We start from the raw sequence: 17,667 nt of genomic DNA, 5'->3' as shown, positions 1-17,667 counted from the left end.
AGACACCTCCTGCATATTCCCTGCTAATACAGGCTCTGTGCTGTTGCTGTGTGTGCAAGAGCGCAGCCGGTCAGCACGGCTTCGGGAGTTTTCTGGGAGGGAAAGCCAGCGCAGAGCTGGATCTGGGGGAGGACAGGTGCCAGGTTGCCACAAGCAGTCATGGGCTTTGATCAGGCAAAAGAGTTGGAAGCGTGCTCAGCTTTTGGCGTGACAACCTGCATGCTCACTTTCTTGCAGGCAGATGAGAAGGGCACGTATTCATCAGCATCACTTGGTGATGCCACCTGGAGAGCTAGTCTTCCTATTATGATGGAAAATCCTTTAGTCTGAGTCAGGGCACTTCCTGCAGGTGACTCCTCCATGTGCCTGGGCACCTGGACCTACTCACAAATTACTCCTTGAAATATAAACCAAAAGTTACAGCTGAGTCTGGGGGTGACGGCCTTACAGTTCCCAACAAGCTGAGTTAAAGCAGATTTCTTTGTTGTAAATAGCTTTAATACTCCCTTTGTAGAGGCTGCTGAGCACAGAGGGGCTGTTGCCTGCATGTGGCCACCAAGACAACCTGGAAAGGTGTGAGCCTCCTGTCTGATTTTCCGTGGCCAGCTGCAGGAGCCCGACACAGGTATTGGCATCACCAGGATCCCAAGCCACTGGCTTTGAGATGTTCACCTCTGTCTGAATCCATGCCAGTGTTCAAATAAATGCAGATCTCGTGCTGGGAGCCCTCAGCCATCCCCAGTGGCTGTGTTGGAGTCTGCTGCTGGTTCACAGCCACGTAACATCACTCTTGAAACTACAGGGAAAGTATAAAGGGTGAATTTTTAGAGCAACTCCTTACCTGGGGAGAATTTATCTTCAGACAAAGGGGGTGGCAGGATCACTGGGGACATTGGCCAGTGTGACTTCTCCATGGTCCAGCTTCCATCTCTCCTCTGCAGCGGGTGGGCAGCCCCAGAGAATGGAGAGATGAAGTTATTCAGCTGCTGGCTTGCTAGGGAGCTGGCCCAGCAAAACTCTCTGCCTTTTGAGCACTCCCATGACAGAGCAACAGGACATTTTGTGTAGGTATGTACCCCGCCACAAGAGCTGGACCCAGCAAGCTGCTCTGCAAAATGAGCTGTGCATGCTGGGCAGGAACGTGCGATGGGCTGAGGGCACGGGAGAGGTTCCTTTTGATGAGACAAACTTTCCCTCGCAACACTGAGAGTGGAGTCAGGTATAAAACAAAAATCTGACAGCTCCTGAGGGAATCACAGAGGGGATGGTCCTTCCTCTCTCCTGGAAGTGCCATCATGAAGTGCCCTGCTGAAGCTGGGGGGAAAGGGCTGCGTGAAGCAGAATTGCAGGTGACCCCTGGGGCAGTGATGACTTGCCTGGCAGCCTGTTTCCAGCAAGTTGGGAGTGATTCGGGAGGGACAAAGCAGCCTCAAGCCTCTCTATAAAACATGTCCTTAAATATGTTCTTATAACTTGGGTTGGAAATGCCTGGCCAAAGGTGTGTCTGAACCAGGCGGTGTCTGGATGAAAGTGTTTCCCTCCGGTATAGAGGAATGGGGACATGCTACCTGTTCCGCATGCGAGTGTGCTCAGTGGCTGGCTTTCTGTCTTGTACAGCTCAGCAGATAGGCTTTTGTGGTGTTTTTTCTCCCTGGGGGACTCTGGGGCCATTACCCCGTGCTGGGAGCGGTGCTGGAGGGGAGCGCATTGCTCCTGGGATAGCCCCGGCAGGAGAAAGGCAGGACACCTTGCCTTGCTTAGGGGGACGCTTGCCTTCATTCTGCCTGTACTTTGAAGTACCTCAAGGTTTTAGCTATAAAGCTGTAACCACCGAAAAACAAAATCTTGGCTTGGGAAGACGCATTGCCTTGGCATGTTTCCTGGGACTGAGTGACTTATGATGCTGTGCAGTGGGGGGAGGACTCCTTCTCTTTGTTTCAGAGGAGGTGGGTCCCACTCATCTGGAGTCCAAACTCCCTCAGAGACTTCTTCTTCCCCATTTTTTTTCATGACATCAGCCAGGACTCGATGTTACTATTTTAAAAACAAAAGGAGGGGACACCCCCCCTGCCTTCCCTCTCGCTCTCTGCCAAAAGGAGAACAAAGAACAGCTTAAGTGCACAAGTTCTGGCACTCCGTTTGGAAATAAAAACATTCATCCTCATGTCAGGTAGGGAACTGCCCGACCTCCCTGCCAAAGCAAGCAAGCTGGGTGGCAGAGCAAACCCGTGGCGCGGAGGAACCCCGGCGAAGGGGTTGCCCAATGTCACCCTGCGCTTGGGGAGCTGCTTGCCAAACTCCTGCACTGCTGTCCCAGTGCCAGGGCACGCCAGGACGCTCCCGGCCACAGGCAGTCGTCCAGGGAAGGGCCACCCTCCTGCTCCTCCTGGGCTGGGAGGTGAGGAAGGACTTTTCTTCTTCGCCTTTCCCACCCCTGGTCCCCACCGCCCGGGCAGCCCCTGCATCTCCATGCGATGTGTCCCCGCTCCCCGGCAGGGCTGGTGCACAGCGCAGGGGTAACCCAATGTAATTTCCATGCTTTAGACACTAACATCTTTGTCTGGCTTCTTCCTCGCTGCTTAAACATGTCAGCAGTTCCCAGCACGGATTCCTGCGCCGTGAGTTCACTCCCCGACAAGCGTCCAAACTGCAAGTTGGGGCTGCTGGCTCTTCCCCGCCTGTCTGCGAAGCGTTACTGGAACAGGGGCCAGTTCTCCCAACACGAGGAGATTACTTGGGCTTTCTGGAAGGCTCCCTCCCATGCCTTCGGAGCAGAGCAAATGAGGATAATTTATCTGTAGGCTTCCGGCTGAACCCAGTAGCTCGGAGCAGCCAGGACTACGCCGTCTGTTTGTTCCAGCTCCTGCAAGAAGGCATTTTTCCATTGTCACCGTTGTATATTGTTTGCCTGGTTTGTTTGCACCGTCGCCCTCTGTGCTGAGATAAGAGGTTGTCTCCCTGCCTTTTACTGGTGGCACAGTCGCCAGAACAATCCAGGGAAAAGCTCTAGCAGGAAAGAGCCTTCGAAGGAGGCTTTTGTATGTCCGATGCAGCCCTCGTTACAGTCATGTAAATAGTTTTGTGCAATCTATCTGGCGAGAAGCACAAGTCAGAAGGGAATTGTTCTCTACAATGTAGTTACGGATGGGCCAGAGCAGGCGGATCAGCCACACGTGGGTTGCCAGCTTAATGCACAAAGCAGCTGCCTTTCGGTGGGGAACAAAAGCCGGGCGGCGAGCCCCTGCGCGGCAGTGCGAGAGCCGCTCTTGTTCCCCGCAGGAGCCGGAGTTGAGTTTTGTGGCTGGGTAGCAATCCTGGGCTCCCTCCTCTGCTCCGTCTGCCCTGATCTAATGCAGTACCCAAGGATGGGTTAATGTCCCTGCTGCTTCTGCAGAGGGATGCGGGGAGCAGAGACGAGGTAAAGCGGATGGCTGGGCCCTCTGCAGCCAGCTGGAACAACACTGTAACACCCTCCTCTTCAGTGAAGTTATTTGTGATTTTCGAACACAGAGTCAAGGTCCAGAGGCTCTGGCTTGGCACAGGGAAATGAGAAAAGAGCAGATTCTCTGTTTGCTTCCATCCTGCGCTGGCTCCGGTGCCTCCTCCCCTGTCCAAAACATCTGCGTGCTGCCTGAAGTGACTTTACAGAATGTAAAAGCTTAAAACATTGCATTCACCTTCAAGTTTGTGTTGGTTTTTTTTTTTTTCCCTTAGAGCAAATCATGGCGGAAGATCAAAAATATGGTGCACTGGTCCCCATTTGTGATGTCTTTCAAGAAGAAGTACCCTTGGATCCAGCTAGCGGGACACGCAGGTACGAAGCGTGGGGAGGGGCAGAGCGGTGGAAAGGCTCTTTGTTATAGCAGGTTAATGAGTTTATTTTCCAGAATTGCTTCTGACTGCGGCACGAATCTCACAGATTTCAGCTCCTATGTCTCTAGCCCAGGAGAGTGACTTAGACCTAAGTGCCAGGGAGGGTGACGTGGAGGTGCAGTGCTGTGTGCTTTCAGGCTCCCAGTGCCAGCGGGTATTACCTTGTGTAGCGTCACGCTTTTCTCTCAAGCAGCTGAGTCCTTTGGGTGGGAGCCAAGCCCTCTTGCTGATCCACAGCAAAGTATGCGATGCTGCCCAGCACAAAGATGCCCCATGCATGAGCATAGGGACAAAGCCACAAGTGTTGAACCTACCATGAAGTTCACCGAGGCAATGAAGCAAGTGTGTTGGGTGCTGCAGGGCAGGTCTCTGCCCTGTTTAAGGTGTGACATTGCTGGCCATAAACCTGACACAATGTGAATCTGGCAGCCCGAGCTTTCAAGTCCCAGCCTGTGGGGACTCTTTTTGTTGCAAGCATAAAGAGAGATGCTTCCAACGTGTTGGGCTGCCCTTGTTTTGGGAAGGCACAGCATCATCCCCCATCCAAAGCAAGTGCCACGTTGTCCCTTGTCACCCTCAGGTAGTTTCAAGGCAGCAGCCAATGGCAGGATACTGAAGAAGCACTGTGAATCGGAGCAGCGCTGCCTTGACCGCCTGATGAACGATGTCCTGAAGCCCTATGTTCCTGCCTACCATGGTGATGTTGTGAAGGACGGGGAGCGATACAACCAGATGGAAGATCTGCTGGCTGAATTTGACTCCCCCTGCGTTATGGACTGCAAAATGGGGGTCAGGTGAGTGGCTTTGGGGACATTTGTTTGAGTTTTAAGATGGGATACTCAAAGTGAATGCATCTCCTGGGTAAAACCCTCTGAAACATGCAAGTGAGAACACCAGGCTCACCTGCCTTTAGGCTAAGCTAAGCCTAGAGCATGAGGAGAGAGCCATGGGGGAGCCTGGGTGTGGGAAGGACACACCAGGCTCTTTCCTGTTGACTGTCCCTTGTGCTGGGGACATGCTTTGGTGCAGCAGAAGGGACAGCACTCTGTTTGGGTTTGAGTACACCAGAATGGCACAGCAGCCTTTAGGAGGATGGCAACCTGCCTCTCGCTGCTGCAGGGGAACACAGACAAGGGGCAAGGAGCAGAAGATGTGGGAGATCCTGCCCAGGGTACCAGAGGGGTGAAATAAAGACACTTGAATGGCATAACTTCCATGAGCAAGAGACTTTCCTCTGCGTACCCTTTGCTCCCACGCACACTTGAGTGGTTTAGTGCCTTTTATGCAAAGTTCTTGAAACATTTCCTAGCGGCTGAGCAACATTACCCATGTCCTTCTCAAGAACCATCTACAGATACGCCAACATCCCAGGCTGCAGCCACTTGGCTAGCAACAGCTTTTATGCCACAGCTGATGAGGGTGTCCCAGAGCAAATGTGAGCAGGGCTGGTCACCCCAGGTGGCTGCTGGTTTTGGAGCAGCCCCGGGCCACCGCTGGACCCTGGGTCTGCTGCAGGCTGGCGGCAGGGAGGGTTGAGAGCCCCCTTGCTGGCTAAGGCGCAGCTCGACGCGGTGGAGGCGCTTGTGCTGCTGGAAAAGCTGATGGTTTCTGTGGGAGGGAGGGAGGGAGGAATCTTTTTATTTTTCCCCTCCTAAACTCCTGATGTGAAACTCGAACTGGCGTCTCCAGCTGTCGTCAGGGAAGAGGCGAGGAATACTTTCCACCGGAGGGGTGGAGAGAAGGGCAGGGGGCCCCGGCGCAGCTATGGGGCCCCAGCTGGCATGTACCTTGCTGCTGGGGGAAGGAGACGGGACCCGCTCTGGACCTGGAGGTGACAGCCACCAGAAGAAGACCTTCTGGTCATGCTGCCTGGTTGCTCCTGAGGCTGTGTCTGTGAGGAGGAAAGCTTCCCACAAACAGATCATAGGTCAGGTGATTTGTGCACCTGGGTTTTTGAAGCTAAGACAGGCAGAGCAGGCAACAGGGGCAAATATCCCAGGCAACACCATCATTAAATAAGATGGTGCTGTGGGAGGAGCTGGTAAGAGAAAATGAATTGGGCTAATGCTGGGGAGTGAAGCATCCCTGTAGCCAGGCAGGAGAGTCTCTGGCATATAAACTAAACCTTGGGGCTATTAAACATGTCCTCTGATCCTGCAGCTTGCTGCCACGCTGATACAGGCTCATTTTTTCCCTGCCAGCCTAGCTTCAGGATGAGGCAGCCTCCTCCAGTTGCCCCTGGACAGAACTTTGCCCAGCTCAAGCTCTGGTGGTGGTTTAAGCTTGGAGCAATGCAGGGGCACAAAACCGCAGACACAAACAATCTGTCATTCTCATCAAAAGGAAATCTAGCTTTCTGAGCAACCTGAGCAGCACTTCTGAGCACCCTGCTGCTTTGTTCTGCTATTTTACTCCAGCTGCCCAAAAGTCATGGGTTTGGTGATCTCAGCTGAAGCCCTTCATCATTTTTATCTGCAGTGTTTTTTCAAAGGGGATGGTGTCCTGGAGATGTCTGCTCAGTGATCATACGCCTGTCCTGAGAAAAGACACCAGTTTGCCTTGCTAAGCCTGTGGGAAACACAGGAACACCATCCCATGTAGTCTGCCTAGCACCCTCCCGGTGTGTTTTGCTTGGTTCTGGAGGTGAACCACACACTCAGTGCTGGGATTTGGGCACAAGTGACATGAGGAGAGAGCATGGCCCCTCTGCAGAGCTGGCCATGGCTAGTGGAAGGCAAAGAGTGTATGGATTTGCGGTGAGGGAGGTTACAGGCAGGGTGACTCCCGTGTTGTTTTGCTGGGACATCTCGCCTGGTTTGGTGAGTTGTTTGAAGAGAGCCTGGGCACCTGCTGGGCTGAGCTGGAGTGGGTTTGGGTGCCACAAGAGGAATTAAACAGTGGTTTATTACTGCTGCAGGAAGCCTTATTTTGTGGATGGTTTTCTGCATGCTGGAGTGCGGAAGTTCTCCACCTGTCTGCTCTGGCACAGGGTGGTGCTCCTCTGAGGGATGCACAAAACAGAGGTCTTTGCATGCTCCTCTGCACCCTCCATCCTCCTGCCTCTGTCCCGACGGTGCCCTGTGGTCTTGAGAGTGATGGTAAACACCTGGCCAAGGCTGCATCCCTTCCTCTCGTCCTCCTGTGCAGGAAGCTCTTGCTAGACAGTTCACTTAAAACTGACCTGTTTTAGGAAAAAAACCATCAGCAAAACAGCCTCATGTGAAAGCACCCTGTTTATCAGCCGGTGAGGCATGGCCCTGCATGGTGAGGGGACAGGAAAGGGCATGAGAGGCACAGGGGCAGCTTTGGCAGCAGCTGCCCACCTTGGCCACACCTCAGAGGGAGCAGCAGATGCTGCTAATGCCGGAGGCTGGGATGTGGCAAACTCCCTCCCACCTTCAGCCCAGCTGGTTTCCAGGCATACGTGCAATTTCCTGAGCGTATCTGGAAAGCCCTGTTTAGTTTGTGAGAGTCACTGTTCAGGTTTGCTGAGGGACAGGCCCCCCAGGATGAAGCCGTGAGCATCTGTGAGAAATAACCTCCCTTGTTATTGCCAAACTGGTTTTGGTTCTCTGATGAACTGAGAAGATACCAAGTGCTGATGCTGGGGTGCTAATTAAATCAGGATCAATTCACCTGCAACCAGGCTTGCTCCATTATTTCCCACACTGCTTTACTCCCCAGGGATCAGTTGCCCTGGATAGACCTGATTTTTGGGACAAGGGCTTTCTGTGGCCATCTTGTGCAGTGGCCTTGCTAATTCACTCATTCCTTGCAGGACATACTTGGAGGAGGAGCTGATAAAGGCCCGGAAGAAGCCAAGCCTGAGGAAGGACATGTACCAGAAGATGATTGAGGTGGACCCTGATGCCCCCACTGAGGAGGAGAACGTGCTGCGGGCGGTAACCAAGCCCCGCTACATGCAGTGGAGGGAGACCATCAGCTCGACTGCCACGCTGGGCTTCAGGATCGAGGGGATAAAGGTGAGGCTGCTCCAGGTGTGCAGAACAGGGGGAAATGCTGGAGTGTTCAGTAACCAAATTCACCCACACACAGAGACACACACACAACAGGCCAGTGGTGACATCATATCACATCACGACATCCCTGGTCCCTGCAGCCAAACCACCCTTGCCAGGCACCTGACCTGGGGCAGCGCTGCTCATCTGAGAGCACAGGCTGAGCTTAGGGCATCAATGCAAGAGGATGGTTTTAGCCATAATCTCATTAAATCAGCCACTCGGTTGATTTCCCTGACTGTGAAATGCAAAGTGCCATGCTCCAACTTGAAGGCTCCCATTAGTTGTTTGCTTTTGATACTGCTGTGCTGCTAGGCTGAGCCGTTAATCCAAATCCCCACGTGAACGTGTGCCGATCTCTGGTTGGAGCTGTGAGTTTAGCTGCAGTCGCTGAGGAGATTGTATTTACGTCCCTGTCCTGGAAAGTTCAGCCACCGAGCCCTATGAAATGAGGTGAACAAAACCAGGAGCACTTTCTGCTGACACCTTCAGTCTGCTGACTGCACTTGCTCAGAGCTAACGCTCACGTTTCTGGGGATACCTGCTGGGATGCTTTTGTGTCCCCCTCAGATGAGCCAGCCCAGGAGTTTTGCTCCTGGCAAGCAGAATTTGTGGCAAGAGAGATGTCTGGGATGGCACTTGAACAGAGTTAGGCCTGTTACCACAGAGCCGTTCTATTAGTGATAGAGGACTTGGGTGAGCATTAGCAGTGACTTATGGCATATGACTTTTGATAGTCAGCCAACATGAATTAAAGGTAATCTCACGCTTGGGCTAAGGGTTTCAGCACGTGCCTGGGCATGGCATTGACTTGGGAGCTGAAGGGAGCTCAATCAAGTTGTACTTGGAGTAACTCAAGGTTGAGGCACCGTGGGGGCCCTGGTGGTAGCTCAGGGCAGCTGCTTGCTCGATTTCTACATGTATGAGCTGGCCATGATTTTCCCAGAATACCCATCTGGGTCTCTGTGGCCTTAAACTTCTTCACCTCTCCTGACCGGAGATGGTGATGTCAAAATGACAGAATTAAAAGAAACTAAGCCATTCCCTGGAAAAAGCCTTTCCACCAGGTTTTGCAGATTTTCCTGGTATCATTTCCCTTGACCTCACCAGTCAAACTGCAAGGAAATGCTGATGTTAGACCATGAGTTTAAAAGGTGGTAGCAGGAGTGGGTCACTTGGAGCTGCTGCTTCTGGTTACACATGTGCCAAACCACCAGCAGGAAGGGGTCTGTCTGTCCTGCTGTGCAGGATGAAGTCCTCAGCTGTGGGAAGCGCAGTGGAGCACATTGCATGTGGGGAGGAGGGCACCTTCTTTGTTCAACTGTTTCATGATCGGCAGAGGACATCGCATCTAACTCAATCACTCTCAGAAACCCAAGGAGCAGCCCTTGGGCTGAACCCTTTGAGTTTTCCAACTCGAGTAACACAAGGTGCCCCTGCCAGGGATGCTGCTGGTCACAGTCCCCTGCAGAGGTTTTCAGTGGGTGCCTACTTTGGGTCCCTCTTCTGCTGTGGGTGCCTGCAAGCTGCTCTGGCTCAGGATAACCCTTTGCCTAGTTCCCGTTGCTGCTGTTTTGCGTTCCCATTGCTGCTGTTTTGTTGGTGCTTATTATAAAATCGAGGCTATATAAAAATGGAGCAGGCCAATTGGGACCAAAGCTCCCGTGCACTATTTCTTCTCCCTGCTTTCTGGCTGTAATCAGGAATATCTGTCTATTTATAGTCCAACATGATACGTCCTTGGCCTTCAGCAGTCTTCCTCAGCCCGTGATCTTGGATGTTTAGGGGCCTTTACAACAAAAGCAGGTCGTATGTGGACCTTTTGAAATGAAAAATGAAAAACTAACAACAAAATCATGTTCCCAGGCAGGCCAAAAAACACTGTAGAGGGAAATAAAAGCCATAAATGAGTGGTGAGAGTTGCACCTCTGTTTTAGCCAGCCATAAGCAAGCTGCTGCACGATGTGAGCGGGGGATTTTTTTCAAAGAGGTGAGGCAGCCCTTTAATTGAAAAATGTTGAGAAGTGCTGGCCTCCAGGAGTAATCCTCCTGCTGCTGCTAGGGCCTGACTAATTTGATCAAGGCTCTAATTACTGTAATTCTCCTTAAATCCCTCAGCTTCTGGATTATTTTCCCCTAAGCTAAGGCATTAACAGTTCATGCTGGTTCCCAACTAGCTTTTTTTTTCCAGCAGGGCTGTAGAGCTGTTCATGCTGTGCCGTATCCCTGCGTTTGCCCTGTTTCTGGGGTCAAGTTCCCACATTAGGGAAAGCACTGAGCCTTCAGAGAAAATTTTGGGAGAATATTTTTTAAAGATAAGTCTCCTCATGTTTTCTTTCCTGCTGCAGATGCTTCCCTGGGATGAGCAGGGGTGAATCTGCCCTTGCTCTTGGCCAGAGGCCGATACAAGCAGCATCTTCCCGTGCCAGACAAGGGCAGGATTTGGCCTTGGTTTGGGTGAACAGGCAGCTCCGGGTTGGGAATGAGGATGAAGACCCTTTCCTGGCTGAGCTCTTGCTTTCCTAGGTGGCCTTGAGAATCCAATTCTTCATTAAAAATGAAAATTTTCCTCTGCAAAACGAGATAATGGCACTCATCTGGCTTTCTGGAGTAGCTTGAAACTGTTCGAAACAGTAGCTATTAATAAAATTACGCTGCTAAAAGTAATAGAAGTGACTCCTGGTGACCCACTTGAATCTTACTGGAGCTCACTCCAAAAAGTTTTGCTCTCAAGCTCCTGCTCTGGTCTGAGAGTCACTCAGCATTGCTTGCAGCAAGGCCATGGTTGGGACAATATTCCCTGGGGCTGGGATATTTGCGTTGGTCCCAGAACCAGCCCTGAAATCCGTCACCTGGCTTTCCCGAGACGGGTGGCCCCATCTGAGGCCGGAGGGAGAGCCGGCTGACCCGAACCCTGCCCCAGTGACGCCAGCGCAAACTGGAATCGCTGGTGGGGCGGAGGTTACGATAGCCCTTATCAGCCCCCCTCACATTTCTGCTGTGTGGAAGCCAGCCCCCTCGGGGCTCGGACACCTGTAAATGTCGTGGCGGTTGTCAGCGCTGCGGCAGCAGCGTCTGGCTGGGCAAGGAAACCCGCGGGAGGCGGGTAATGGTGAGAGCAGCACTGCAGATCGGCTGCTTGGCTTTCCTGAAGCTTAGATTGCCTTATCTGAAAGGCCATCTGTGGTTTTCATTTATTTTTAGGAGCACTTAGAAGTCCATCTCCTTTCTTGGATGCTTTGTGGAAAGTTGTGCTCTTTACATGTGCAATTAATGCTGTGGCACTTCCCCAAATTGATATCTGTCATTCCCCCAGGGATAGAGTGGGCTGATTTCTTAACTACCACATCAGGGCTCACATGACGGACATATAGCGGTGCAGCACCCTTCCCCTATACATTGCACACGTGCCACCAGAGCATCCTCAGCAAGGTCTCCTTGCTGCCTTGTGAGACACAGTCGAAAGCAGAGAGCCTGGCTCTGCTTGGTCTATCAGCAGGTTGGCTGCTACAGCAGGGATGTTTCCAGTGCAAGGGTTATCCCTGGCCCTGCTGATGCCTGCTCTGGCAGCTGTTGTACCCTGTGGCAGCACTGGTGGTCAGAAGCCAGGTGCATTGGTTGCACCCTGTGCAAACAAAGTTTGTCCTGGAGACTAAGACCTTTCACATGTTGCTTTTCATTATCGCCTTTGTTAACACTCACACAAAGCACAAGTTGGAAGTGTGCTGTGTGATTCATCCCAAACTGCACGTCAGGCGCGGGTTTGGTGCTGGGTTCGCCTTGCTCAGCTCTCTGCAGCCTGGGTGCTCAGCCTTCCCCCAGGCTGGACTGGCCACCATGCCCAGGGCCAGCCCTCTGCCCAGGTGTCTCCTGGATGGGTCTCAAGGTCCTGCCAGGGCACATAAATCTCCAGAGCAAGTGATTCGTCGTGCTGTTTTCCTTCCCCAGCCTCTGCTTTGCTTCTTCATCCTTACTTCATCTTCCCCAGCGCACAGGATGTCTTTCTGGCCCCTGTCCCTTCGCTCTATTGTGTGCAAACAAGCCGATTGGAGCGGTGGGATGGAGCTCTGCGAGCGGAGCTGTGAGCATGAGCACGTGTGGTTTAAAATAACCCCTGTCTCCAGGAAGCAAGCTCTGCCTGCCAGACCCATGGCCGCTCCGGACAACGAAATATGCTGATTTAAAAATCAGAGACCCAGCTCGACCAGGGAAATGGGGAGTTTCCTACAAAGCTGCCCTGAGATTTGGCCGGGAGTCTCTGGGTCCAGGGCTGCGTGCTGTCCCTGCAGTGGGCCAAGCCATGCTGTCCCCACAGCAGGACAAGCAGGGATGTACCTCTGTGGAAGAAGCAGAGGAGAGCACAAGGTGCCTCTTGGTGCCAGGCTGCTGCCTTTGAAGGTTTCCTATCATCTATGGGCTATCAAAGGACTAGTGAGGCAAGACAGATGTGGGGCTGCATTTGCTGCAGTGGTTCACAGAGAACTTTGCATGAAGGGTTTTTTGTACTTGCTCTTAAGATGTTGTGTCTCTCCCCACTCAGTTTTCTCCTGCTAAGATCATTCTCTGCTTTCCTCCCTGAGCAGGGCTGCAGCCCGAGGGAAGTGGTTGAGTCACCATCCCTGGAGATGTTTAAGATGTGTAAATGAGGTTCTTAAGGACATAATTTAGTGCCAGAGTTAGGTTATGGTTGGACTCCATGATCTTGAGGGTCTCTTCCAACCTAAGTGATTCTATGATTCTGTGATACCAGCACCTGTGCTGAGCCACAGCAGCAATTGGGAAGCCATTTGGGCACAGTGTGGTCAGAAACACGTGGTCTTCAGCCTCTTTTGAAAGGTAGCTTGTCCACGTTGTTGGTGACCTTGGCAAGTGCATGAGGGTGTAGACTTGCCATTTGTGTCAGGGGTCAATACGGCAGAGCTGTGAGATGGTTTGAGGTGTGCAAAGCAGAGAGCTGCTGCCTCTGCTCACCATTCGTCCATAGAGAAGTCCTTCAGCTGCCGAGAAGGCTGCTTGCATCCTACTCAGGGACATGCGTAGCTGCTGAAACACCCCAGCTCCCTCCCTCTCCATCCTGCTCACCACTCTCCCTTCTTTTCAAGAAAGAGGATGGCACTGTGAACCGGGACTTCAAAAAGACACGGACAAAGGAGCAGGTCATGGAGGCCTTCAGGGAGTTCACCAGAGGAAACCGCAACGTTTTGGTGAGTGGGACATGATAGGGGGACTGCCAGGAGAGGGCTCCTCCTGTGGAGGCTGCCCTCAGCTCATCAGCTCCTTGCCATGAGGGTCTGTAGCTTGAGCAATCTCTCTTAAAAAAACCCTGTGGAAAATGACAAAAAGAAATGCCATCCTGGCATGGGGACGGGGGGAGAGCAGCGGAGGACTGGGAGGGGACATGTTTGCCACAGCAGCACTGCATGGGCCAGGTCTGAGTCTGCTGAGGATGCTCAAGGGTTGGCCCCAAATCCCACTGTGAAGGCACAGCTGTGCTCTGCTCCCCTTGTCCCTGAGGCTGACAGTGGCCTCTGAGCCCACCCTTGACCCCAGTATGTGATGGCACAGGCAGGTGGGCTCCCACTCCCGCAGAATGGGCTGCCCCACGCTTGGTCTCACAGGACAGGTGGCCAAGGCGTCCCCGTTCCTGCACCAGGCACCCTTCGCATGGGCAAGCTGCAGTCGGCATTTCCTGAGTTTACGTTGCCAGGAGAATGAGAGATGTAGCTGCAAACAATTTACATCGACTGTGTCAAATATCCTGTTTGACAAAGTGCTCCTGTTGTAAGCTGCACTATACAAAGCCTGCAAACCCAAGGCTGCAGCTGGAGTGGCCCCTGGCACTGCCTCCTTCAAACCAGCGTGTTTGCTTTGAGAAAAGTTACCCAAGGATTATTCCTGGATCTGTAAATGAAGTTGTCTGGCTGTGTTTTATCCCCAAAGAGCTTGGAGCATGCTCATGCCATCATGCCCTGGCTCTGGATGAGGCTCCTTGGCCAAACCATCGCAATACAGTGACCCCCACATCTGCCCGCGCAGTCAAAGTGTAAAAATTTAGGTGTATTATAGTGCCCAGATACCTACTGGGTTTTTTTCACTGTTTTTTTGTTTGTTTGGGGTGTTTTGTTTTGTTGTTTGTTTGTTTGTTTTTATTTTTTTGGTGGGTTTTTTCTTTTTTTTTTTCCTGTGCTTAGTCCTTCTGTCTAAACCTCAAAACCGAATTGCCAAAAGGGCCCCTGGGAACATTTAGTGCCTTCCAGCAATTTGCAGGGATGCTCAAACAGGGCCTGGACGTGCATCCTGACTAATGTGAAAACAGAGTTACAGAAGTGTCTCACGATGCTCGATTGACAGTGATAAAATGACAGATGAGGTGAAGAGTTGACCCATTAAAAAGAGCACAGGTGGGAGGAAAAAAAGCAGCCTGGCTATGTATATACAGCGTGGCTGCTGAATTAGCTGTTCCCTCTTTGGGAGCACCGTGGATGAAGCAGGGAAAGTCTGCAGAAAGCAGCAGTTCAGCAAAAGCAAATGCTCTCACTAGATTTTCTAAGTCAAAGGAGCTGTAGGATGCTGTAGAAACCAAAACGATAAGCGGATTCCCCAAAATATGGGACACCCTCTCAGGGGTCATGTCTGTGGGAGGATGCTGAGCACAGGGTGGCTGAGGGACACCCCTGCTGTGAGGGGTGACTTTCCTGTCCACCCCATCCAGCAGTTTTTACCAAGGCTTCCTGCAGTGCTGACGGCTTGTTTGTTGTTTTTGTTTTCTTGTAATTCCAGAGCAGTTACCTTAACCGGTTGAAGGGTATCCGCGCTACCCTGGAGACATCCCCGTTCTTCAGGTGCCATGAGGTAATACTCGTGTTTATATAGATCTGCCTGGAAATGCAAACGATTTAATCTCAGTTTGTCCAAGGAGAGAAGTCAAAGTCGGAGGTTGTAAATTTCTACAATTTTGAATTTATTTTTGTATCCATATTTTCACACCCTTCTTTCTCTAATACTTGTGTGGAAATACAGCTGATGACTGATATAACGTTCATGCAACTGACATGGGCTCAAATCTACTGAAAACCAATGTTGGTACAGATTAGAAGTGATATGGGGGAATTTGGGCTGCTTGTAGGTTTGTATGACTGTGAAAAAACCTTAGTGTAAAAGTATAGGGGTTTTCTGTCTGAATGCATTTGTCATTTGGCTGCCAGTTGCTCCATGTGCTCAAGCAAGGCTTCAATGTAACCACAAACTGCAGATACCCTAAAACTGCCTTTGCTGAGCTGGTTGGGGCACCACAGTAGGGGCTCTTCCCTTGGAAAGACTTTCCTCCAGAAATAAGTGTCCGTGAAATCAATATTTTCTACAGTGAAAGTTCAGTTCTGTTGGGAAAACAAAGAGGAAGCGCTACATTATTTTGCTGTTTCAACAGGAATTGGATTATTCTATAATTTCATTAAATCATTTAATGATTTAGCCTTGGCAAAGAGTATTTGCTATTGCACCTACCTAACAAAACACGAAAGCACATATCCTTGGCACGTGTTGTCTATGGGCAAAAGAGCCTCATAGGAACCCTCAGCTCGCAGGGAGCAGGAGCCACAGCTCCAAGAGGCCATCGTCCCTCAGCTGGAGCCACATGAGCCACCTTGTCCCCAGCTGCACAAGGAGGGTCCTGCCAGGAGCTGGAGGCTGATGGGGCTTTGCTTCCCAACAGCAGCGCCTGTAAGGCAGTTGGAAGGGAAATGTCAAAAAGGAGGTTTCAGGTCATTTCAACACGGGAAACGAAATGCTCCCTGACACCAAGTGCCAGGGTTTCGTCTGAAAACACAGAAACAAAACAGCCTTTCAAGGAGGTTTTGAAAGGAGTTTCCACTCCTTAAAAATTAAAAAGCAGCAGCTTTGACTTTCCATCCTGCTTTGAGACAAAGCACAGCAGAAGGTCTGCCAAGCTCTGCGTGTCCCTCCATGGGGCCCTGCTGGGCAAGGCTCCTCCAAGGAGCTGCAAGAGATTTGGTGACCCGGGATAGGCAAGCAAAGAATGTCAGCTAAAGGGAGGGCTATAAGAGCTTAGAAGAGGTAAATATAAGCATTTCTGGGAAATAATGCGTATCTCTGCACCTTGGATGTTTTCCTGATGTGCTGGGGGAGGAAGTCTCCTCAAAAATGTGAATTCATAATAGCTTTTGCAAACAGTACGTGCTTCCCATTCAAAACCCTCGTCTAAAGGCAAACCTCAAACTAAACCCTGCTGACAGCACTGACGTGGGAGACCCTGGTAACAAGTAGTGCTGCTGTTTTGGAGGGCTGACACCAGCTGCATGCTCCTAGGGCTGCACTCCTCCATGTATCTGCACAGCTTATGGGATGCTCTGGCTCTCAGCACAGTGTGTCCTGTCTGCAAACAGCCACTGCACTCTGGTCACCAAGGTTCCTCTTCATAAGCCACCAGTTCATGCACATGGGACATAATTTGGAAAGCCACCTTGAATTGGGACAGCTCTGAAGCATACCCATTGGGTACTTTTCTGTAGTAGTATCTCCTGGAAGAGCAGGTGGGCTGACCTGGAGGTACCCATCTGTTGAGCATCTCTCTGATCTGTGGGTTGTGAGCATTGGGCTTGTGGGGTCTCATCCTGCTGAGACAGGCTTTGAGGCTTCTGCTTTCAGACGTGAGGTGCTTCACCTTCCCAAATGCACCCATGGGCTTGGCCTGGCCAATACTTGCTGCAGGATTTTCCCAAAGGCCCATCAGGATTTTGAAAGAGCCCTTCAAAGCAGATGCAGCTGAGTGAACTCATGGAAGAGGAAATTAATGTACATATAGCTCTGTTACTTGCACCCCCAGAGCACTGTGAAAGCCAGGAGGATATTCTAGGTGGAATCTGGGTGCAATCGGATGGTGTTTCAGGCAGGAGACAGCACATTGCAAGTAACTTGTACTTGGAGCATACCCATCCCTGTGGTGATGTCTGCAGGGCTAGTGAGTGTGAATAGCACAAGCCAGTCACAAAGAACTGGCCTTGGAAAAAATCCCCATGTGAAGGCTGAGACAATTCATCACATTCCTTCCCTGGGGACCTTGACTCAGTTTCCAAAATAACATCTCTATTTTCCATGCCCATGTTTTTCTGATCCTCTCCTTCTGCCAAGAGCTGGGATTTGTATGAGTAAATCAGCTTGTCTGAATACCTGATTTGCATGTGCAAACACAGCCGGTGACACACGGAGCTTGCTTTTTCCTCATGCAAAATCTCAGCATCATCTCTTGCAAATGCAGCCTGAGATAAGGTGTGTGAAAGCCCCAAAGCTGGCTGAGAATGAGCAATAGGAGCACCACTAACTGGTCTCTTCTCTCTGCAGGTAATCGGGAGTTCCCTCCTCTTCATTCACGACAAGAAGGAACAGGCCAAAGTCTGGATGATTGACTTTGGGAAAACCACCCCGCTGCCAGAGGGACAAGTTCTCCAGCACAATGTGCCCTGGGTGGAAGGGAACAGAGAGGATGGCTACCTCTGGGGGCTGGACAACCTCATTCAGATCCTGACAGAGTTGTCCCAGAGCGAAGACTTGCATTAAAGCCGCGTGTCCAACTCTGCCACTACCCCCAACCTGCCCCTGACTGACTCTTCTGAACTGCACTACAAGACACTTTCCAGCCCCCGCCCTTCCCATTTGAAAGCTATACTCTCCCTATTTAATTTGTTTTTGTTGTGGTTTTTTTAGGTTGTCTTGGTTGTATTTTCCCTCTCCATGTAAATAGAGAGCTAACCTGCCAGAA

The 17,667-nt window shown here is 51.4% G+C and overlaps 1 protein-coding gene across 1 annotated transcript in view; it reads left to right on the top strand.

Annotated features, from left to right (window-relative positions):
• The window catches only part of ITPKB (inositol-trisphosphate 3-kinase B), a gene marked incomplete at both ends in the record, with an annotated part of 66,282 nt that extends 48,817 nt beyond the window's left edge, over positions 1-17,465 (top strand). Inside the window, 6 exons of the mRNA XM_080340906.1 lie at positions 3,715-3,814; positions 4,454-4,667; positions 7,652-7,856; positions 12,995-13,096; positions 14,673-14,744; positions 17,250-17,465. Of these exons, the coding sequence (XP_080197032.1) occupies positions 3,715-3,814; positions 4,454-4,667; positions 7,652-7,856; positions 12,995-13,096; positions 14,673-14,744; positions 17,250-17,465 (909 nt within the window). The remainder of the gene's footprint in view (positions 1-3,714; positions 3,815-4,453; positions 4,668-7,651; positions 7,857-12,994; positions 13,097-14,672; positions 14,745-17,249) is intronic.
• Positions 17,466-17,667: the final 202 nt, after the last annotated feature.

Source organism: Nesoenas mayeri, assembly GCF_963082525.1.
Source record: "Nesoenas mayeri genome assembly, chromosome: 3".
NCBI lineage: Eukaryota > Metazoa > Chordata > Aves > Columbiformes > Columbidae > Nesoenas > Nesoenas mayeri.
Note: the sequence above shows the minus strand (reverse complement) of the source record. Positions and strands in the feature narration are given on the sequence as shown.